Source organism: Rutidosis leptorrhynchoides, chromosome 6, assembly GCF_046630445.1.
Source record: "Rutidosis leptorrhynchoides isolate AG116_Rl617_1_P2 chromosome 6, CSIRO_AGI_Rlap_v1, whole genome shotgun sequence".
NCBI lineage: Eukaryota > Viridiplantae > Streptophyta > Magnoliopsida > Asterales > Asteraceae > Rutidosis > Rutidosis leptorrhynchoides.
In genome coordinates, this window is record NC_092338.1 from 391,295,672 (window position 1) to 391,318,477 (window position 22,806).

The 22,806-nt window shown below is 36.6% G+C and overlaps 3 protein-coding genes across 3 annotated transcripts; 2 read left to right on the forward strand and 1 right to left on the reverse strand.

The window, feature by feature from the left end:
* Positions 1-235: 235 nt before the first annotated feature.
* Positions 236-5,392, forward strand: LOC139851687 (protein NLP7-like). The gene is made up of 6 exons (XM_071840819.1): positions 236-611; positions 1,630-2,207; positions 2,738-2,785; positions 2,876-3,731; positions 4,176-4,532; positions 4,619-5,392. The coding sequence occupies exons 1-6, from the start codon at positions 353-355 to the stop codon at positions 5,086-5,088; spliced, it is 2,568 nt and encodes an 855-aa protein (XP_071696920.1). The 5' UTR covers positions 236-352; the 3' UTR covers positions 5,089-5,392.
* Positions 5,393-7,646: 2,254 nt separating this feature from the next.
* LOC139852649 (ABC transporter F family member 3) lies at positions 7,647-14,798 on the forward strand. The gene is made up of 18 exons (XM_071841962.1): positions 7,647-7,916; positions 8,196-8,411; positions 8,651-8,843; positions 9,341-9,549; positions 9,702-9,851; positions 10,504-10,632; positions 10,741-10,842; positions 10,918-11,064; positions 11,226-11,288; positions 11,377-11,423; positions 11,556-11,615; positions 11,839-11,921; positions 12,247-12,341; positions 12,505-12,591; positions 13,464-13,551; positions 13,718-13,803; positions 13,974-14,036; positions 14,509-14,798. The coding sequence occupies exons 1-18, from the start codon at positions 7,713-7,715 to the stop codon at positions 14,626-14,628; spliced, it is 2,142 nt and encodes a 713-aa protein (XP_071698063.1). The 5' UTR covers positions 7,647-7,712; the 3' UTR covers positions 14,629-14,798.
* Positions 14,799-17,650: 2,852 nt separating this feature from the next.
* Positions 17,651-22,603, reverse strand: LOC139853304 (uncharacterized). Its single transcript, XM_071842675.1, has 3 exons — positions 22,207-22,603; positions 21,535-21,683; positions 17,651-17,836 (listed from the first exon to the last, which is right to left on the reverse strand). Exons 1-3 carry the CDS (start codon positions 22,390-22,392, stop codon positions 17,698-17,700), a joined length of 474 nt encoding a protein of 157 aa, XP_071698776.1. The 5' UTR covers positions 22,393-22,603; the 3' UTR covers positions 17,651-17,697.
* Positions 22,604-22,806: the final 203 nt, after the last annotated feature.

Here is a 22,806-nt window from a genome sequence, read left to right on the forward strand (position 1 = left end):
AAAGTTTATCAACCATTTTTTTTCTTCCGAAAAGTATATACAAATTTGTTTGAACATTTTATTTATTTAGTATTTATATTTATATTTATATTATATTTTTCTTTAATTTATTTTAAAGTATTATTATTGCAAATTGCAACTAGCAGTATCAGGTTCTTCCACATATCACTGGAATCACCTCGCACCATACATATCACATACCCTTCATTTTATATCTATCTAATCTAATATCTTCTATCTTCTATATACAAACATACCCGACGGAAAAATCATATTTTTAATTCCGGAAACAGAGGAAGATAACCGGTCAAACGGTTATTTTACAAAAGGGTCGCCGGAGTTAGCGCCGGTGATGATGACTATGGATCTCGACCTTGATGGGTCTTGGACTTTTGATCAGATCTTTTCATCTGAACCTTCTTTTATCTTATCAGCTGCTGAACAATCTCTTTCTCCTTTATGGGGTTTTAATGATGATAATAATAATAATAATAATAATATTAATCTTAATCTTAATAATAATAATAATAATGAAGTTAGTAATGGTTATGATAAACCCACCGGAAATGTCAATTTGACTTCTTCTGGAGTTGGTCAACCACTTCCTTCAGGTTAGTTTGTGTGTGTGTGTGGATATTTTTTATTTTTATTTTTTAAATGTGGGTTTAGCAGCTTTAGCTTAAATTGGATTTAGCTAAGTTCCTTTAGATCATAGGATTTTGTGTAATCATGATTGAAAGTGATTTTGTCTATTTTAAGTACCAATACAGTGAAATAGTAAGTGTGCTTGAGTATGTGTATATAAGCTGGACTAAAGATAGTACCTTTATGAAGGATAAGGGTTAAAATGGTATAGGAGATCATGTTTGAGTTGGGAGTCTAGTATTCAAGATTTTGCAAATGCCAAATATAGATATACAGTAATAAGTTTGATATTTTGCTTCAACATTTATTGTGTGCGTGTTCTAAGTGACGTGTCCATTTATTTTTTCTCGTATCCGATGTGGGATACACATAAACCGATTAGTTTCAACACTAAACATGTTCAACTTTGAACTTTTGTATATTTTGTTGTCTTCATAATCATAAAGGAAACACTTTATGACTTGGGTTGGTTAGAGGTATTGAGAAATAAAATTAAAGAATGTAGATAGAGAATAATAGAGCCTGAACTTTGAATGTTGTTTTGTCATTATATGCAAGGTTGTAAAAGTCGCTAGTCTGGAACTAGTCGGTCGAGACCTTGTAGGGACTAATCGTCTAAATCGGAGACCAGTTGGACAGTGACCAACTTTGACTCTGACTGTATTTGATCTAAATTAACCGATTTTGACCAAATAGATCCGACTTGAACTAATAAAGTTGACTCTTAACTACTTTGACCGAATAAGTTGGCCCAGTCGGAGACTAGTTGGGGACAAGTCGGACTACTTCGAAATCCCGACTAGTCGAGCCTTGTCGGGGGACTTTTACCACCATGTTTATATTTTAACTCTTTTATTCTTATGAGGGAACACTCGACCGTTTGGGTACCCCGAACAGGGAAAACCTTAAAACTTTAACTAAAATAACTGTCATATTCTTATGAGATTGAACGTGATCCTTCTAATTTGATGTCTTTGGACCTAGATGCTGATAATCCTAATCAAGTAACCAGAAAAGCATCTAACAATGATGTGAAAAGTCGACTACCAAAGCCAATTTTGGGAGTAAATTCGTCAGAGTTTCAAGACATGACATGTGTAATTAAGGAAAGAATGACAATGGCACTTCGTTACTTCATCGAACTAGGTGAAAAACACGTTCTTGCTCAAATCTGGGCACCTGTCAAAAACCGGGGTCGTAATGTCCTAACAACATCAGGTCAACCCTTTGTTCTTGACCCAAACTGCACAGGACTTCATCAATATAGAATGGCTTCTTTAATGTACTCGTTCTCCCTTGATGACGAAACGGACGGAGTTTTAGGTCTTCCGGGTCGGGTTTTTCGACATAAGCTTCCAGAATGGACTCCAAATGTGCAGTATTATTCCGACAAAGAATATCAACGACTTAATCATGCTTTAAATTACGATGTTCGAGGAAGTTTGGCTTTGCCTGTGTTTGAACCTACCGGGCAAACGTGCGTTGGTGTGATTGAGTTGATTTTGACTTCACAGAAAATAAATTACGGTCCGGAAGTTGATAAAGTCTGCAAAGCACTCGAGGTTGGTAGTCCTTGTTGTCTCTTTAGATGCTTTTGTAATTAGAGGTGGGGATATGGGCGGGTTGGATAACGAAATGAAATGGGTCATTTTTGTATGGGTTAAAACAGATTGGCGTGTCAAGTATGATTACCAAAAAGCTATAAATTTTTCAGTAACAAGCTAGTTTGTTGAATAAAATGAAGCATGGTTCAGTCGTTTAACTTAACAAAACGCGTGGGTGGTTAAGTCCCTGGGTGATCCCAATCTGATGTCCCAAAAAGAAAAATTATGCAAAAACGTGACGTATTCGTTGTATCCGATCAAATGCCATTTTTTATTAAAAAAAAAAATAGAGAACTTCCATTAAAAAAGTTGCCAGGATTTATTTTTGAAGTTAAGAGAGGTTCATACGTGTTTCTAAACATTACTTTCAAAATCTTCTTTTATCAAGGATTTGCATTTGGTAATCAGTTTTTTTTTTTTTTTTTTTTTTTTTTTGTTGTTGTTGTTGTTGTTGAGAAATATGTAATATAGCTTCAGTTTTGTTGCAGGCGGTAAATTTGAAAAGTTCAAATATATTGGATTCTCCGAATACGCAGGCAAGCAGTAAGATTAAATAATAGTTTATTCCTTTTATCTTCCTTAATTACAATTTTCTCAATATGTACCTAGTTTTTTCTGTAATCCAGATATGTAACGAAAGTCGACAAAATGCATTAGCTGAAATCCTGGAAGTATTAGCAGCCGTATGCGAAACACATAGTTTCCCGTTGGCTCAAACGTGGGTCCCATGCAGGCACCGAAGTGTGTTAGCCTACGGTGGCGGGTTCAAAAAAAGCTGCAGTAGTTTTGATGGAAGTTGTATGGGTCAAGTTTGTATGTCAACAACCGATGTCGCTTTTTACGTTGTCGATGCTCATATGTGGGGATTTCGTGAAGCTTGTGCCGAGCATCATTTACAAAAAGGCCAAGGGGTAGCGGGACGAGCGTTTGCGACACGTAGTTCGTGTTTTTGTGAAAATATAACGCATTTTGGAAAAACGGAATACCCGTTAGTCCATTACGCTCGTTTGTTTGGGTTGGTTGGATCGTTTGCGATTTGTTTAAGGAGTAATTATACGGGTGATGACGATTATATATTGGAATTTTTTCTTCCACCTAATATGGTCAACGTTGATGGTCAACAAAAGATGTTGGGCTTGTTGTTGACTTCGATGAAACAACATTTTCGTAGTCTTAAAGTTGCTTCGGGTGAAGAAATAGGTGATGATGGTAGATTGGTTGAAATTATTAAAGCGTCAGTGAATGGTGATGTTATAGATTCTGGTATGCAGTCGATTCAACTACCCGAAACTATGATTTCAACTGGACGACCACTATTTATGGATTCGAACGCATTGAATGAAAGTTGTTTAAAATCAGAGATAAATGAAACTGTCAAGAAATCGGCGAGAAAACGAGGGAAAGCTGAGAAATCGATTAGCTTGGATGTTCTTCAACAACATTTTGCTGGAAGTCTTAAAGATGCCGCCAAGAATCTCGGCGGTATGTTTATACAATTTTTGGCTGGTTTCTGTAAATTACACCAACGGTCCTTATCTTTTAAAAATTGCAGCGATAATCCCTCTAGCTTTTTTTTAAGTTACACCAATCATCCTTATCTTTTGAAAATTACATTAATCTTCCCTGACATACCTAAAAGTGTACGTTGATGGTTCCTCCTATTAATGCACATTTTGAATAAGTCAGGGACCGTCAATGTACACAGGGACAATCAGTATAATTTTAAAAGATAAGGACGATTGGTGTAATTTCAGTAAAACCGCATGGACGATCGCTATAAATTTCAAAAGATAAGGACGGTTGGTGCAATTTCATGTAAACCGCAAGGACTATTGGTATAATTAACCCAAACAATATTTGTAGTGAGTTTGACTTAAAAAGTCAGACATGAGTGTAATGTTTATAAGATTATTACTGTTTTTGCAGTTTGTCCAACTACAATGAAACGAATATGTAGACAGCACGGGATCTCAAGGTGGCCGTCTCGTAAAATTAATAAAGTTAACCGCTCGTTAACTAAGCTACAACGAGTAATTGAATCCGTACAAGGTGCTGAAGGCTCATTCAATATTCCTTCTTTAGCAACCACCCCACTCCATGTTGGTGTAGGCTCCCCATCTTGGCCAACAGCTCCAAACGGTTCACCGGTTAACCATCTAGGTTCACCCGGGTCCAAACCATACGTCTCTTCGAGTCCAAAGAACGATCACGGCCCACCTAATCAAACGTCTGAAAGTAGAGAAGCCAGCACTAGCAGCCCCAATTCCCACAGGTCTTGCCAAGGTAACCTTTATTTTCTTAAAAAAATCTAATATTTGTTTAATTACAATTAGACCTTTTTAATAATTAGAAACGTGTCCGGGTAGCAGAAAGTCGACCGTTTGAAGTCGTAGCACCGGCACAAACTGAAGAACCGTTTAGAGGATTGTTACTTGAGGATGCAGGAAGCTCACATGATCTAACAAATCTTTGTCCCATCACCGAGCCTCTTGAAAAGGTACAACAAATTATTCCAAAGGCACAACCTTTCACAGCCAGGAGTGAAATGAAAACAATAACGATAAAGGCAAGTTACAGAGAAGATATAATTAGGTTTCGCGTGGCTGCAAGTTCGGGTATTGTGACGTTGAAAGAAGAAGTTGCAAAGAGGTTGAAGTTGGATGTGGGTACGTTCGATATAAAGTATCTTGATGATGATCATGAATGGGTTTTGGTAGTTTGTGATGCAGATTTTCAAGAATGTGTAGAATTGTCGGTTTCATCAGGGTGTAATATAATCAGGCTTTTAGTTCATGATTTGTCGACCAATGTTGGGAGCTCGTGTGAAAGTTCAGATTAATCGAGTGTTAGAAGATCAATTCGTGAAATTGCAGAGTAGAACGTTCCGTTCAGCAAAGAAAAATCCAAGTGGTATTTTGCTGTTATTTTGAAGGTCTTTTTGTATGAAATTGAAGTGTTTTAGGTGTAAAAAACTGTTTGAGCAAATATGTTATAGTTTTGGAATTCTAGTGCATTTTCAGGTAAGATTAAGGTGTAGATTTATGGGGTCATAACAATATGACCAAGTTTTAGGGAGGACAATTCCCATATTCTTTGTTGTATAAGAAACTATTGAATGTTTATAATCGTATAATTTTGTGTTAGCTTGTTTTTTTATATTTTCTTTTTCGCGAATTTCTATATTAAAATCACTCCCATTACTTGGTCACTGAACTGTATTCTTTTGGTCTTGAGTTTTACAAGTCTTGATTTTTAAATTTTTAATGCAGATTATTAGTTACGTCAACTTGTATTTGGGAGGTGGAGTTTACATGATTTTTAACTTGTTAATTTTTTTTCTTTAATAACAACTAAAGTTAGTATCATTCAGACCGGCATGTGACAATTTAAAATGTATCGGTAGCTATTAGTGATCACCTGTAGGGGCGGAAACAGAGTGGGGTTGGTGGCAGGGGCGGAGCCAGGATTTAAGATCGTTGGGGGCACAAAATTTAAACCAGTATATATAAATTAACAAGCTATAATTTGTATAGTACTAAGAAGACAACCTTTGAAATTCATTATCTATTTGATTAGGCAAATATTATTTTACATACTTTATTCCCGAAAAGCATTAACAAGCTATAATTTGTATAGTACTAAGAAGACAACCTTTGAAATTCATTATCTATTTGATTAGGCAAATATTATTTTACATACTTTATTCCCGAAAAGCACCTCGCGACCATTATGATTGCGACGAGAATACTAAAACGAACTTTAATATCCGATTAATGATATAAAATTTGATTTCAATTTTAATCATCAAGGTCGTTATTGAGTTTTTATGCAAGCACATTGTAAGGAAATATAGGGGCAAACATTCATACTTATTGGGCTATCAATGAAAATCTGGTCCAAAATTAAAGACCTGGGATGTAAATTTAGTTGAAATAAATTGGTGTCACAATTCTTAATAGAGATGGCACTCAGTATAAAACCTAAATAAAATTCCACCACAAAAAGAAACTTGAGGTGGCACTCTAATTTAACGTGAAATAATTACACTACACATAAAACTTCAGTGGGGTCACAGGCACCCAGTGTTTACTGAGTGGCTCCGCCCCTGGTTGGTGGGGCGTCCACCCCTAATGGATTTGAAAATTTTAGGAATAAAATTGTGGATTTTCATATGTTGTCCTCAAAGCCTCCATATTTTGCCCCTAAAACCTCGATATTTTGTCAAAAGCCTCCATATATCTTCCAAAAAAAGTTGTAGCGGATGTGAACATTTTTTAAAAAATTCACCCCCGTGAAAAAAATTTCAAATTCCGCCACTGATGATCTTTGCATTGTAATCTGTAAGGAAGTAAGAAAGTTTATTGCTTGAGGCACCATTGAAATTGAAAATGTATTTTACTTACGTTACTTGATTTAAACGTCTAATAAGGTTTTATCTCGTGATCATCACATAGTTCATCCATCATCCATGCAAGAATAACAAAGTAAAACTTACTTTGACATTTGAATCGGTTAAAAATTCATGTTCGATGAAGAAGCCGTTAGGGTGTTATATATATTTAAAGAGAATTCTTGATGTTCAACTATCCATGAATAGTCACAATCCTTTCTTTCAAAGTTGTGACTTTTAACAATCGTTTCCATAAAAAAAAACCAGACGCGACTTTAGAGGATATATTATGTCACTTGGGCACTTAGGAGTCCCATTAAAGGGCTCGTCATCCAATTCACCATCTTAGTTACCATTTGCGCTCTTGAGTTGTGGGGTTGAGTTATGACTACGCTGTGCCGGACATAACACATGTGATATTTGACTTTGGCTATAAACATAAGTTAACAAGTGTTTAATAAATTTAAAGTTTCTATCTATATCTAATAATGGTTGAGCCTTAAATCCCATTTAATAGATCTCAAGTTCAAAAGTATATCTTTGGGTGCCAAAATGGTACGAAACAATAATGAAATACTTGTATACTCGCATTTGGTGAGGATGGTACTGAAGTATGATCGCTTTCTTTTAATTAAATGGTCAATAATTGAATAAGGGGCTGTTTGCCTCCATATTCATTTGCCTTTGTTAAGAAAAATGTGCATTTCCCTGATTCCTAGAAACATGATAATTTTCAGATCAAGTGATAAAATAAGTGACAAAGAAACATTAATTTTACTTAGTTAATAAAAAGCTGTATAGAAACAAGTCAGTGAGGTTTTAAGTAGTGTACATAGTTTTCATTTTTGTCCAAATACTTGGGCCAGTGGTTTGGACTTGACTAATGGGCCCAAACTTCTCAAATGTTATCAAACGGCCCATTATCTTAAACCAGTGTGCATCACATCTCATTCTCATTCTCATTTTTTTCTCCTAAAACAAAAGGGTTTTAAGCTTTTCTATTTTCTATTCAATTTCATCAGCCGGAAAATCATCAGTTCCCGGCATCGTACTCACTGATTTCATAAACTAAAATGACGGAAGTAGCTAGTAACGTCGTTCTCGAAGTATTAGGTCAAAAAGCACAGGATCTGGACCAACCGATTATCGATTACATAATCAACGTTCTAGCTGATGAAGATTTTGATTTCGGATTCGACGGTGAAGGTGCTTTCGATGCTATCGGTGAACTTCTTGTTGATTCCGGATGCGTATCTGATTTCTCCGAATGTCAACTTGTACGGATAATTTATCTCTAATTTTGCTGTTTCTTAACTTACTATTGATATTTATTTCAATTTCAAGTTTATTTTGATTTATGTTTGGTGATTGATGATATATTGATAAGGTTAGAGATGAAATCATACGGAGTATATAATATGTTAAAATTGAAGCAGTTATAGTTTGTATAACTTAAAAAACACGGCAAAATATCGAAAATGTGTATATCGAGTTTGGAATGATATATTTGGTTTGCGATATATGTTCTATTCATTGCTCATTGAATAATATTGTAGGTTTGTGGTAGACTATCTGAGAAATTTGATAAGCATGGTTTGATAAAAGAAAAGCCAGCTGTTAGAAGTCTTGCTACACCGTTCAGAATGAATGAGGGAATGGAGGAAGTGAAAGCTCCGAAAAAGAAGCCCGAACCAGTTGACGGTCCTCTGCTAACTGAGCGTGACAAAATTAAGCTTGAAAGGAGAAAGAGGAAGGATGATCGTCAACGAGAGGTAAGTTCCCTTCATATCATATATGTGTGTATATATATATATATATATATATATATATATATATATATATATATATATATATATATAGTTGTATGTCATTGTATCATTTATTTAGTTTATAGCAAATTTAGTACCATAATTTGTCAGTACTGTTTTGATTTAACTAGTGTGCTTAGTTTTATTCATTTGTTTTCATATATATTTTTTAATTTTGTTTTTTTTTTTAATTATTTGGTTAGGTGCAATACCAGATGCATGTAGCAGAGATGGAAGCTGCGAAAGCTGGAATGCCAGTTGTATCTGTAAATCATGACAATAGTGCAGAGGGAAGTACAGTTAGGGATATTCATATGGAGAACTTTAATGTGTCTGTTGGTGGGCGTGAACTTATTGTTGATTGTACCGTCACACTTTCTTTTGGACGACATTATGGTGAGTCTTGTCTTTAATTGGGTGAGAATTGCCCATTTGCCCTTGATTTATAGCAGCAAAATAGTTACCATATCAGCATCTGCTAGCTTTGCTGGTGGCTGTGTCTAGACTAGACTAATCTTTGCTATCTCACATGATTCTTTACTATGTACTTGTATGAGTGTTTAGTACCCGTTTCTTTTTATAGTATTTCTTGATTTTTATCACCAAAGTATAATGTTCTGAATCAGAATATCCTGACATTGATTATGGCCAAAAGATGAACAGTTTATAGAATCCATGATACATCTTGGTTCTCAATAAAGAATATCTTATTCATTTCCGTTCTGTTTTGATCATGTCTTAGTGTCTTGTTTGTATGTCTGCTTTTTGTGTATGCATGTGTGTATTGGTAATATCTGTTTATCAATAAGCAACTATTAAGAAGCATTTATCTCTGGTTGGTTAGGATTGATGTATTTCTTTGATGGCATTTTGACATGCTACATTTTTTACAGGACTTGTTGGCAGGAATGGTACAGGGAAAACAACTTTCCTAAGGTATATGGCTATGCATGCTATCGAAGGTATTCCTAAAAACTGTCAGATATTGCATGTGGAGCAAGAAGTCGTTGGTGATGATACATCAGCTTTGCAATGCGTTCTTAATTCTGATGTTGAAAGAGCAAAGCTTTTGGAAGAAGAAGCCCGATTAATTAAAATTCAGGTTAATTAATTATTATAGATTGTTACTTTACTAACATGGCTTTGTTCACTCTGTGTTTTGTGTTCTGTGTTTGAAGTTTTGAATGTGTGTTGTGTTTGTCAAAAAATATGTGACTAACACTGATTCAACATGACATGTTCTGATAACTTTAGAGAGACGCTGAGCTGGATGCTGAAGCAAAAAAGGACCCGAGTCTAATAAATGACAATGATGGAATTGCACAGAAGCTCGAACTGATATACAAACGGCTGGAGTTCATTGATGCGTATTCTGCAGAGTCTCGAGCGGCTTCTATTCTGGCGGTCAGGCCCTACCCCTTTGATTTAGTAACCATAACAACTTGACTTGCAGGCTATGCCAATATTATACCTGACAAACGGGTTGGGTTGGGTCAAGCTGGGTCGAGACCCAAACGTGTTGGGTCGAAACATGTCATGGGTCAAATTTGTCGGGTTTAAATGGGTTGGGTAGAGACCCATTTCTCAAAGTTTCTTAAACTCATAAAACCTCCAGATAATAATATTTTAAAGTCTCCTAAAGACCCGTAAGACCCATTAAGGACTCGTTGGACTCCATATATGTTTGTTTGGCTTCATATGGGTCTAAATTGGACCCATTTTATCAACTTTTTACTGTACCTAATTGGTTAAATACCTAACCCAAATGGGTCTCAATTGCCAGGTATAGCCAATATGATCATAAATACAATCTCTAGATCTTGTTAGCTTATTTATTATAGTAATTGGAACTCTGCTAAATTCAGTCAATTGATTGATACATCAGCTCATGTAAGAAAAGTTTGGTTTTTTTGAATTACTCAAAGAGTGCAACAATTATCACTATTTTCAAGTTTTGTTGTGATCGCGTTTTTTTTGCTTGAAGATACATAATCATATTTATTGCTGACTTGTTAAACGATTATATTTCGCATTTCACTAACATATAGAGTTTCAGGGTCTAAGTTTCACACCAGAAATGCAGAAAAAGCCAACACGAGCTTTTTCAGGAGGATGGAGAATGAGAATTGCTCTTGCTCGTGCACTTTTCATTGAGCCTGATTTGCTACTACTCGATGAGCCTACAGTTAGTCACACAGACTATTATGATACCTTTTATCAGTATTAAAGAAATTGGAAATGGGATATGTTTAGACCCTTTTAACATTTTGTGTGTGTGTGTGTGTGTGTGTAGAATCATCTTGATCTTCATGCGGTTCTGTGGCTGGAAGCTTACTTGACTAAGTGGCCGAAAACATTTATTGTTGTTTCTCATGCTAGGGAATTCTTGAACACGGTAACACTTTTGGTAATTTTTATTACAGTATTTAGTTGAAGCTTTTGCTACATTTCTTACTTGTATTGTATGCAGGTAGTTACAGATATTTTGTACCTTCAAGGGCAGAAGCTGACTACATACAAAGGAGATTATGATACATTTGAGAGAACACGAGCTGAACTTCTTAAAAATAAACAGAAAGCATTTGAGTCCAATGAGCGTTCAAGAGAACATATGCAGGTTTTGATTGTTCTATATACTTTTGAATGAGCTTCATAGTTAATTAGTATGCTTTTAGAAGAAAAATAAAGTATCTATAACAATAGTATTGGTATTGGCTCAGTCTACATTAATAGGGTATCAACACTAATCTTTGTTTTTTTTTTTTTTTTTTATTGCAGTCTTTCATCGATAAGTTTCGATACAATGCGAAACGTGCATCTCTTGTGCAATCTAGAATCAAGGTAGAGTTTAATTGAAAATTTTACATATCATAATAACAGTCACTAAGTTTTCCATTTTAATAATGTTTTTGTTTCCCACTTTTGTCAGGCACTGGAACGTTTAGGTCATGTTGATGAAGTTGTTAATGATCCAGAGTGTGTACCACTACCACCCATTTTATATAACTGTGTTCTCATATGCATAAGTAACATTATGGGTTAATATTGCATCCTATTGATTACATCTTGGTTAGTCTAACTTGCTACCTTTTGGTATTGTGCATGCAGTTACAAGTTTGAATTTCCTACACCAGATGATAGACCTGGCCCACCTATAATAAGTTTCAGGTTTGTTAGAAAATTTCTTGATTTACCTCGAAATGTTTTATGATTCAATCTTGTCAATTGTTTAATCCCTGAGGAACAGTTTGCCTTTATGTTCTTTTAATCAACTTGTTACATTGGTTCTTATTGTCTTCCATATGTCAAGAAGCTAAGGTGACTTCTGTAATTAAATTTGTCTAAATAATTTTATAGTATTTATTTATATGTATTTACAAATTGATTGCAGTGATGCTTCATTTGGTTATCCCGGAGGCCCATTGCTGTTCAAGAATTTGAATTTTGGGATAGATCTGGACAGTCGTGTAGCAAGTAAGGACTATGCTTCAAAGTTTCTGTTCTGGATTTGTTTGCATATGATCCAGTTTAATGTCATTATTGGTGTGCACATGTTTATATATGTATGTGTGTATATATACGTGTACATGTGTATATTGCATGGATGTCTATACATAGTGTTTTTCCCTCTTTGTGTCTATATATATAATTTCAGATGTATTATAGTTGACTTTCCATGTGATGAAAACCTATTATGATCTGATGTCATATCTAAATAGTTGATTTCTTTTATGTAAGACTTTATGTTGCATTTTCATTTGCTTTAATTTCTAACTATGGGATGCAAATGAGTTTTCAGTGGTTGGTCCCAATGGTATTGGTAAATCCACCATACTTAAGCTGATTTCAGGGGAGCTTCAACCAAGCTCAGGAACAGTTTTTCGTTCAGCTAAGGTAAATATACTGCAATCCTCTACCAAATTTAAGTAATGACAACCATATGGCCAACTTTTTTTTTGCTTCTAGGTTACTATCTTTTGCTAGCTAAATATAGTACTGTTATACTGCCTATTTTCATTTTTTTATTCATCTGATTGATTGTCAATATCCTAAACAGGTTCGTATTGCAGTATTCAGTCAGCACCATGTGGATGGGCTTGACCTTACCTCCAATCCACTTCTATATATGATGCGTTGCTTCCCAGTAAGTTTCCCTTTCAATTTCTCATTGTGTGTATGTGCTTGTAAGTTCATGTTTGGATGTTCACATATATGCTTGGAGTTGATTTCTTTTTGTAAAATTATGATGCTGTGGATTACAACTCACATGTAAGGGTGCAAACCAAAGTCCCACATCGATCATGGGATAAAACAAATGTATGTATATAAGTCTAAGGGGAAGTCCCTCTATCACCAATTGGTTTTAGAAAAGGATGGACTCTTGGGCTTATATTGCAGGACATTGTGTTTGGGCTATACGATCCTTACAAGTGGTATCAGAGCTAGGCTATAGCCCTGATGTGGTGGACGGCGCAGTATGGCGCACCCCTGAGCGCACTCAGCGACGTGGCGCACCCCTCGGTCTTGAGCAGCAGTGAGTGGACCCAGCTCTCGTTCGAGGGGGACCCTGGCACGATGAGTTGATCCTGGAAGCCTTGTATCGAAATCTCCCTGCCCTCCCACCAGGTTGAGAGTTCCGAGTTGGCGGCAGTAACGGTTGGATCCAGACTATCGTTGGAGGGGAGGCCTAGATGGACTTAGGTTTGAGGGGAGGTTTGTAAGGGTGCAAACCAAAGTCCCACATCGGTCATGGGATAAAACAAATGTATGTATATAAGTCTAAGGGGAAGTCCCTCTTATCACCAATTGGTTTTAGAAAAGGATGGACTCTTGGGCTTATATTGCAGGACATTGGGCTATACGATCCTTACATCACAAGCACCTAGATATACTCTTAACGGAGTTTTTAACAATTGCATGTTGAATGCACTTTACGCACTATGCTATAAGTGGCTTAATACCATTCTTTTACATATATTATTGGGGTTAATTTAATTTGTTTTTTGGCTATCGCAGGGAGTGCCTGAACAAAAACTTCGTGGCCACTTAGGTTCATTTGGGGTAACTGGGAATCTGGCTCTTCAGCCCATGTACACCTTGTCTGGTATAATTCTTGTTTTTATTGCATTTTCTGCATCTAATATATGTTTCTTATTGTTGTGGATAATGTTTCATTGGCACCATCTTAACTTTAGATCTGTGGTGATACAACTGTTTTATCACCAGTCACAACATAGATTTAGGACTCACTGTTGTGGGTCATGGCACAGGTGGTCAGAAAAGCAGGGTTGCATTTGCAAAGATAACTTTCAAAAAGCCTCATATTATATTGCTCGATGAGCCTTCTAACCATCTTGTAAGTCATTATTCTACTCCTGTTCTACTTGATTTTATACTATTAATTGTTTTTTAACATTCAAATGTATGTCATTTGAGTTAAAAAAAGGTTCAGAATAGGTAAACTCTAGTGACTAGTTATTTTATTTTATTTTTTTATTTATAACTATATTTGCTTCCTAAATGCAGGATCTGGATGCTGTGGAAGCATTAATACAGGGTCTTGTTCTCTTCCAAGGAGGGGTTCTGATGGTAAAAAAATCAATTATTCATTTTTTGTGTATCTATTTTATATTATGAGTTCAATTTATAATGTGTAAAGTTTGTGGTAGACATAGATTTGAATCTAGGTCCCATTAACTTAGCAGCGTAGTTGGTCAGCATCTGTGTTTCTCTCTAAGACATCACCGGTTCAATTCCATGCAGCCTAGTTTTGTTCCTTTCTTTTTTTCTTTTTTTTTTTAAAAAAAAAAAAAGACCTTTATATAAAAGAATGAAGGGCAAAGGAATATCATAAACGAAATAACCGCTCAGGCTTTCATTATTTTAGCTAGCTCATGTTTTCTGAGTTTGGGCTATCAAGCATTTTTTTATCTTGCAGGTCTCACATGATGTGGGGAAAATGAACTTTTAATTTTGGTTCACATTATTCAATTTCCTTTTGGTTCGGATTCTTCATACGCCTGCTCTAATATTTTTACCATAAATGTGTAAACTTTTGCAGGTAAGTCACGATGAGCATTTGATTTCTGGTAGCGTTGACCAGTTGTGGGCGGTGTCTGAAGGCAGGGTGACACCTTTTAGTGGCACGTTCCAGGATTACAAGAAGAAATTGCAATCTTAGAAACTTTCAACACTACTACTTTATGAGTAATTGTTTGTTATATTTTACAGTCTCTAAAAACAGCGTTAATCATTTGTGTATGGTCATAGCAACGATCTTTTGATAAATGAACTTATCAAGTGATACATTTTAGTTATGATTATCAGAAGGTGAATATTGTTATGATGATATCTGTGATGGGTCCCAAAGGTTGTAGACAATGGAGATTATACTGAGTCTCCACAAATATCTCATATAGCATTGGATTCTGTAACATGATCTTTTGTATAGGTGGGATTGGGGTTGACGAATACGTTTCTCCAAAAACTACTTTTGAGTAACATTTCCTACCAATCCTGATATGTTAATTTTGTGCTTGTTACAATGTTATTAAAGACAATGTATTTGCATCCCAATTCTTAGGTTTTTCTCAAATTTGTTTTCTGCATCAAGTCTTGACGAGATGATTTACAATGGATCCTAGATAAAGCAATGGTATGAATGCTTAATGTCTTAACGAGATGATTATATAGATAACAATCTACTTATTAACACTTGACCGGTTCTGTCTTAACAAGTTAGCAATGGTGTTATTTTAGCTAGATGATATAAATTTCATTCTGTATGATCTGATGTAACAAATAGATTCGGGATAATAATTAAAACTTCTAATGCAACATGATAAAAACGTAAAGGGGAGATGGTGTTGCAAAAAGACTATAGAACAAACTTCTATCTAGGTCAATTTTTTAGGTTCAATCTCTTTAAGCCTATATTAATCATGTTTTCTATCATCAATACTAACAAGTAATGAACAAACTTCCTGCGTACCGGTTTTGAGATGCAGAGGATGTGTACTGCCGGTTTTGAGATGCTTAGGTTGTTGCGTCTTGTTAGCTTCATGTTGTGGCAGGTATTCAGTTAGTCTTGGGGTTCTTTTGGGTTTTTAGCAGTTGTTCATGCATATTTTTTCCAAGGGAAAACCTACACACGAATAGCAATGCGAAAGGGTTTTTTTTAGGCGTCAATGTCGTTGATCTCCGGTCCGGTTACCGTGAATAACCCGTACCCGAGATGATGATCTCGGGAGGGTGGCCAACGAATTGCCCGCCGGTCGATAGTCGGACCCTATTGACGGCAAAGGGAGAAAAAACCCTACAAGACCCGTAGGTAAAAACCCTAGTGTTGCGATCGTGAAGACGATCGTGGAGAAGATCCGGCGAGAACTGCCGTATGCGTTGCGGACTTGCGGTGGTGGAGGAGTTGCGGTGTGATCGAATGACCGTATGAGATGTATGCGATTGGGAGATTGTGAACTTGATGTAGGTTTTGCCCCATATTTATAGATGGGAATTAGGGTTACTTGACTTGGGGCCCAAGTTAATTGCGTAGACCCTAATTGGGCCAAAACCCTACGTCATCAAGTCCCCCAAGTTCGGTATGATATTTTTGTCAAGTATCGTATCGAACTTCTCATTATGCTGCGGAAAATAAGTTCACGGGAGCCTGCGCAAACAACTGTGCGTAAACCCGCGAACATATGCGCAAAAAACCGCATGCAAAATGCGTGGGGAAACCGCATGAACTAGCATGCGTAAAACCGCATGAAAATTGCGTCTAAAGTCGCGGACAACTGTGCGCAAAGCGTGCGTAACCTGGACAAAAGCGTGTGGACAGTTGCGCAAGCGCGCGAACATCTGCGCTAAATATTCATGTACTTGAACCGCATATAACGAATTAAAAGCTCAATAAGAAAAGACAAACCTTCTCAAACCGAACGATAGACGGTAGAAACACGAGACATAATGCATCGTGCCCCACGGTGGGCGCCAATTGTTCATGCATATTTTTTCCAAGGGGAAACCTACACACGAACATCAATGCGAAAGGGTTTTTTTAGGCGTCAACGTCGTTGATCTCCGGTCCGGTTACCGTGAATAACCCGTACCCGAGATGATGATCTCGGGAGGGTGGCCAACGAATTGCCCGCCGGTCGATAGTCAGACCCTATCGACGGCAAAGGGAGAAAAAACCCTACAAGACCCGTAAGTAAAAACCCTAGTGTTGCGATCGTGAAGACGATCGTGGAGAAGATCCGGCGAGAACTGCCGTATGCGTTGCGGACTTGCGGTGGTGGAGGAGTTGCGGTGTGATCGAATGACCGTATGAGATGTATGCGATTGGGAGATTGTGAACTTGATGTAGGTTTTGCCCCATATTTATAGATGGGAATTAGGGTTACTTGACTTGGGGCCCAAGTTAATTGCGTAGACCCTAATTGGGCCAAAACCCTACGTCATCAGCAGTGGTTCAAGCTTGTTTTCAATTTGTATTCACTAGACGATTTAGAATCATTGGTTGTGTTGTTGCATTTTGTTGGTTAGTATGTTAGATGCATTTGGTTGGTTAGTATGTTGTTGCAATAGGTTGGATACCAAGGTATTAGGTGGTTGTTAGACTTCAGTTATTGGCTCGTACAATATTGTATTGGTTGTAGATCATCAGATCTTCACACAGGCTTTTGAGTGTAACTCATGATCTTCAGATCCTTTATATATATATATATATATATATATATATATATATATATATATATATATATATATATATGTATGTATATATATATATATATATATATATATGTACGTATGTAGTAACGCCAAAAAAAGCAAAGAACAAACTTCCTGCATACCCAAATTTGCACCTTTTTCTCTCTACAGAATAAGTTTTTATTCTATTATAATTTTTTCTGTCCAACAGAGGGAAGCCAAGTCCTCTCATATTTTAGAGTAGGATCATATACAGAACACATGGGGAAAGAAGAAATGACAAAGAAAAACGTTTATATACTCTTCTACCAGTTCCGTACTCTTGTCGAGATATGTCAAAATTAACAAATTAACGATAACCCCAAGGGGTTGGCTTGGTGGTAGGATGCTTGGAAAGTTCCAAAGGGACCCAAGTTCAATCCTCACTTGCTACACTTTGGGGGGCTTGCCTTTCAAAAAAAAAAAAAAAAAAAAAAAAAAAAAAAAAAATATTCATGGATGGAAGTCATGGAACTGAACTAGTATCCTATCTAGACATGTTTCACTGTTCAGCATTGATTCCGAAAATCCGGACCTTGTGCATGTTTGGGAACTTGGCAACCACTAGCACAAAAACTGCTAGTGTGTTCAAGAAGAGCATCGGGTTTTGATAGTCGGTTGTGTGGGATGCTATCAAGTACCTTTAAAAACATCAATAAGACAATACATAAGATTACATCAAATAAAGTCAGCATTCATAATCCAGTGAAAACCAATCAACATATATTTCAGGCGTGTATAATGGTAACATTGAGGAAAAAAAAAAACATCACAATAAAGGATAACACCGCTTCCCATTACTCAATAGGGCAATTCCTCGCACATAATTAAGGGAGCCATTGACTAGAGGTCTTAGAGATGACGATTATTTATATCAAACTTCACAATCAAATGGATTTTAGAGTTGTTGAGCAATTTGACAAAGCCAAATCAACATAAACTGCCATGTTTCAGTACAACTTAGATACATAGAGTGAGAACATGTAAAGTTAAACCTGGATTTTGGACGGGTCATATGGGGTTATGATTTATCATAAACAGGTCAATCAATCAAGGTCATTATGATCAAAGTCACAAAAAAATTTAAAAAAGGGAAGCTAAAACTTTAGTTATTGTTTCTTTACTTGATAATTTATCAGCATACGATCACTTAGTCTTTCATCACTATTGATTATGTTAAGAGCAAGAGTGTTATATGTGTCGATACATATTTCTAGTAAGCTAGTATACAAAACAGTATCAAAATATTCAATGGACTACAGGTTCATATAGAAACTCATGAAACAAATCATTTTAAATTTCATTAGGTAGCTAAATAAACAATAATACGAGTAGCTGTTTTGTTCTCCTTTTGAAAACAGGGTTTTCTCTCTGTATTGGAATGTGTGCCTCACCTTTTTTCTCACCGGTAACGTTACTTTTTCAATTTTTCCGATTTGTTTTCACCTTCTAAACTCGACTCCGGTAACATTTAAACCTCTTAATCATCTCATCTTCAATTACATTTTAACTCTGACTCAGTTCATACTGATTCATCTTTCCTTCTCACTAAACTCGATAATGCCTTGTTCTCCCTAAACCCACAAATTCCACCATTCCACCTCACTTTTCTCCTCCCTTGTCTGTTGATCCTATTGTACAACCGGAAGTACTCTCGGATCCTCCAACTTTCGGCAATCTGGATTTTTCAAGAGCTTTTGTTGCGAATCCGGTACATAGAATTTCCGGGCATGCTCCCGTCGACAGAGTTCAACCAGAACAGGTTCCTTCGGAAGTACACGACAGGACTATTTTCATCGGGCGTATTGTTAGTTCTGTTAATCGGAACATGATTGAATCGGTTTTTTCTAAGATGGGGGCGATCTCAGAATTGAAATTCTGGTCGGGATGCAGGTACGCTTTCATCACGTTCGTTAATATGGTTGCTGCTCAAAAAGCCATTGATGAACTGAATGGTTCTAGAATTTATGGGGAGACCTAGAACACCAACGAATGGCCGCTTTGAGAGGTCGAAGATTAACCCTGTTGCAAGGCTTCGATGTAAAATTTACCCTCGTGATTCAGTAACTATTTTTTTACAGTATGCGGTTCTATTAATTGACGTCGTCCCTTTGGAGGAAACGAAAGTATCGAGCTTTTTAATTTCCTGTAACGCTCACGTGTCCAAGATTTACCAACTTTGGTCCTTACGGTTGTATTTGCTTCTGTGGCGATTCAACTAGTTTCAACAATGTGATCAATGCTAGTTCTGGGGTTTTTAGTTTGATCTCTCCACTTGCGGAATTGGGTAATGCTTTCTTTCGATTTGTATGGATTGAGATTACGGGTATCCCTGTTATTTGCGCGTCTAAGAAGAGTGTGTTAGCTGTGGCGGAGTTGTTTGGTGATGTTATCACTGTGGCTCGTTCATCCTCGGAATTAGAAAGTGTGGGTTCGTTTTACGCGTTCATTAAAACGACAAGTGTTAAGCACGTACACGACTTAGTTTTGGACGACGTGGAGGATTCGGTTTGTTGTAGAAGTGAAGTATGGGTCTCCGAAGTTTCTGACGCGTCTAATGTGAGTCGTTTTATTTTTAACTCGTTCGATCATAATTTGTTGGTTTCTACCAATCGTTTTGTGGTTTCTAGTGGCCCGTTGGTTGATGCTGGTTTTCGTTGCGTTGAAGACACTTCGAAAAATAAGACACATGAGACGTTACATGATTCTCAATATGAGGACGTCCATATTGGTTTGAAGAAATCATCTTTATTTAATTTGGATGGTGCGCCTGCTGTTGATTACGAGCAAGCATGTGGTTCGGATAGCGGTTTGAATTCGGAGATCCCACCTTCAGTCATTAAATTCGGCACTTTGGATGACGTTGTTGTGGGTGATTCTGTTTCTGTTTCAATTTTTTCTGGTATCCACACGATTGAATCCCCTGGATGTGGTGAAGAGATTAATTTTGATGCTATTAAGAAGAAAATGGGTCTAAGAGTTAATGTGGGTTCTAAACAGGTGGTTAATGAATGTGGTGATAACATAGATGACATCATTGCCGTGTCTAAAGGTGTTTCGGTTCCAAATGATGATAACATTACATTTGCGGTTAGATTGGCCCAATTGAAGGCGGCGAAGAAGGATAAGAAAAAAGAATTGTTGGCTAAACGTAACTTCGAATAGAACGAAGAAAGCCTGTTACCGATTATGATTGGTCGAAGTGGAAGAAGTATTGCGATTGCGAGGTCCCCTCGTGTGAAGGTTTTTGTAAATCGTGGTACGTCTTGATTAAAGAGGTTTCAAGAAGTTTACTTGGTGAAGCCAATCCGAGGTCAAGAAAGAAAGCGGACGAGGCTTCCACTTCCGACACTTATAAGCTTAAAGATCACATCAATGACTTGAATTTTGGGGACGCGATTGAAAACTTGTTTATGGGTTCTCATGATAGAAGAGACGGCGGTTCATCGGCAAATGGGATAGGAAATATGTCTGTGGAGGCTTTTGCGGCTTTCGATGACAAGACGACACGTTTGGCCGGGGAGAGTGTACCGGGTGATGGATCCGCCAAAGTGTTATCTTACAAGATAGAGAATCGGTCCGGGAAGAACACTTTGAAAGAGACGGTTAATGGTAAGTTACATAGGGCGGGACTTAGAGGTTGAGAACTTGTGTTTGTCTCGTGATCCTTCGTTTATTTTTTTGTTGACTTCTACTTAGATCACTTGGTTTGGATCCTGTTACTATCATGTCGGATCGATATAGAATTGTTTAGTTTGTTTTAAGGTTTTTCGGGTTGTTAGTGGAGACTCGTTTATAGATAGCTTTTGTCTTAGATGATTGCTTCTTGAGCGAGTTTCCGTTCCCGTGTTTCTTTTGTAATCTTTGTTGAGGGCGTTTTCCTTTGGAAAACGACCTCGTTTCTACATGAGTTTTGGTTTTTTCGCCAAAAAAAAAAAAAAAAAAAAAAAAAGAAGCTAAATAAACGATCTAGGTTTTATGAATGGTTAGAAACCTATTTAATGTGACTCTACATGTGCTACGATATTTCCATTGTCCACGCATCTTCTTGTATGAAAGATATATCATATATGTAACCAAAATCTAATTTGGTTCTCAATCTATTTCCCTAATGAGACAAAAGTAGGCATGAATATTTATCAAAATACTTGCATCACACAAACAGACAAGTATTCTCTGACCAAATATACACGGTGAGAGATATTCGAAACAATATATGAAATTGCCATTTAAAATCTCATTGCATAAGGCTATCTAATTAGAGACTTTATTAATAATACGTTTATATATGAAGTAAGCACACAATAACAAAACAAATTGATGCATCATTAAAACTTACAGCACCACAGGTACGACAGTAAGAAACTTCCTGTTGCGAGTGAGCTGCTTGCCGCTATCAATTTGCTCCCACCAAGTCAACCTGTTGTAGATACCTTGATCATCAGCAAAAGGTGTTCCCTTCTTCCAGTGGAAGAAGTGATATGTAACCTGATGTGAAGATCAAAAAGAGATATTAAAACTCAGATTCACCAAAATAGAAAACAAATTGCACACGTATGCAAGCTACAAGACAAAGTCGACTTCAATTACGACGTCGAAAACAATCATAAACACAGATCAACCAACCTATTCATATATTCATACTCAAAAATCCTAAAATACATCACCAGATCACATCCTTACATATAGTGATTGCGTACGATTTACTACGATCGAAATTCAAACTGAAAAAAAAATGAAATCGGAGAAGTTCAAAAACTAAACATACAACAGAGACCTAAATTAGTAATATGAACCTAAATACATGATAAAATCGAGTTCAATTACAGTATAACGAACTGTTGACACTCCAAAACCCTAACCTACATAACACGAGATCAAATTCACATCAACAAAAATTAAACTAAAGCAATTAGCAACCAACACGATCACAATTGATAAGCTACTGATCTAATTAGCCCTACGACAAATTCAAAATTCGAAATAAAATAAAAATAGGATAGGAGCGTACGAGAGCGTGACCGAGATTAACGGTGGTCCAAGCCATGCCGGGAGAACAACCGGTGACGGAGAGAACGACGAGCCAAGCGAAGAATAAAATGAGTATGTAAGTTGTCCAAACGCCGGGATACATGAACCATTCGGTGTTCCGGTTAAGATCAGTTGGTGGTACCGCTTGCACATATAAGTTTTTCATTTTTGTTATTGTGTAAATTGTGATTGTAGAAGGTTTAATTGTTGTGTATATGTATCTATTATCTATATGTATATGTATATTTTGATGGTGAAGTAGATGTATTACCGGTGATGATAATTGGTAACGGCAGATGGTGGTGTAGTGGGGTACTGGTGGTACTTATTAGCACGCAAATTTAGAGATAATTACGTATAACCAACCAAAATGAACATAAATTCTATGCTTATCACTTAAATATAATAAATCCTATAAATATAAGTAATAAATATAAATAATATACATAAAAATGCATGGGAAGTACCTAGAGATGGCAATGGATCTAAAAAATCCGAGATCTGCGGGTATCGGCGCTCGTGATAGGCAGATAAAATCAAAAATCTTTATCCGTGGGCGGACGATGGATTTAATTTTGTA

Excerpts from the sequence above, each read along its gene's own strand:
- LOC139852649 (XM_071841962.1), top strand. The coding sequence starts at position 7,713 with ATGACGGAAGTAGCTAGTAACGTCGTTCTCGAAGTATTAGGTCAAAAA. Across the intron at positions 7,917-8,195 it reads ATTTCTCCGAATGTCAACTT|GTTTGTGGTAGACTATCTGA; the intron begins GTACGGATAATT and ends ATAATATTGTAG. Across the intron at positions 14,037-14,508 it reads TCCAAGGAGGGGTTCTGATG|GTAAGTCACGATGAGCATTT; the intron begins GTAAAAAAATCA and ends AAACTTTTGCAG.
- LOC139853304 (XM_071842675.1), bottom strand. The coding sequence starts at position 22,392 with ATGAAAAACTTATATGTGCAAGCGGTACCACCAACTGATCTTAACCGG. Across the intron at positions 21,684-22,206 it reads TTAATCTCGGTCACGCTCTC|GTTACATATCACTTCTTCCA; the intron begins GTACGCTCCTAT and ends TCTTCACATCAG. Across the intron at positions 17,837-21,534 it reads ACTGTCGTACCTGTGGTGCT|GTACTTGATAGCATCCCACA; the intron begins GTAAGTTTTAAT and ends ATGTTTTTAAAG.
- LOC139851687 (XM_071840819.1), top strand. The coding sequence starts at position 353 with ATGATGACTATGGATCTCGACCTTGATGGGTCTTGGACTTTTGATCAG. Across the intron at positions 612-1,629 it reads TGGTCAACCACTTCCTTCAG|ATGCTGATAATCCTAATCAA; the intron begins GTTAGTTTGTGT and ends CTTTGGACCTAG. Across the intron at positions 4,533-4,618 it reads TTCCCACAGGTCTTGCCAAG|AAAGTCGACCGTTTGAAGTC; the intron begins GTAACCTTTATT and ends TCCGGGTAGCAG.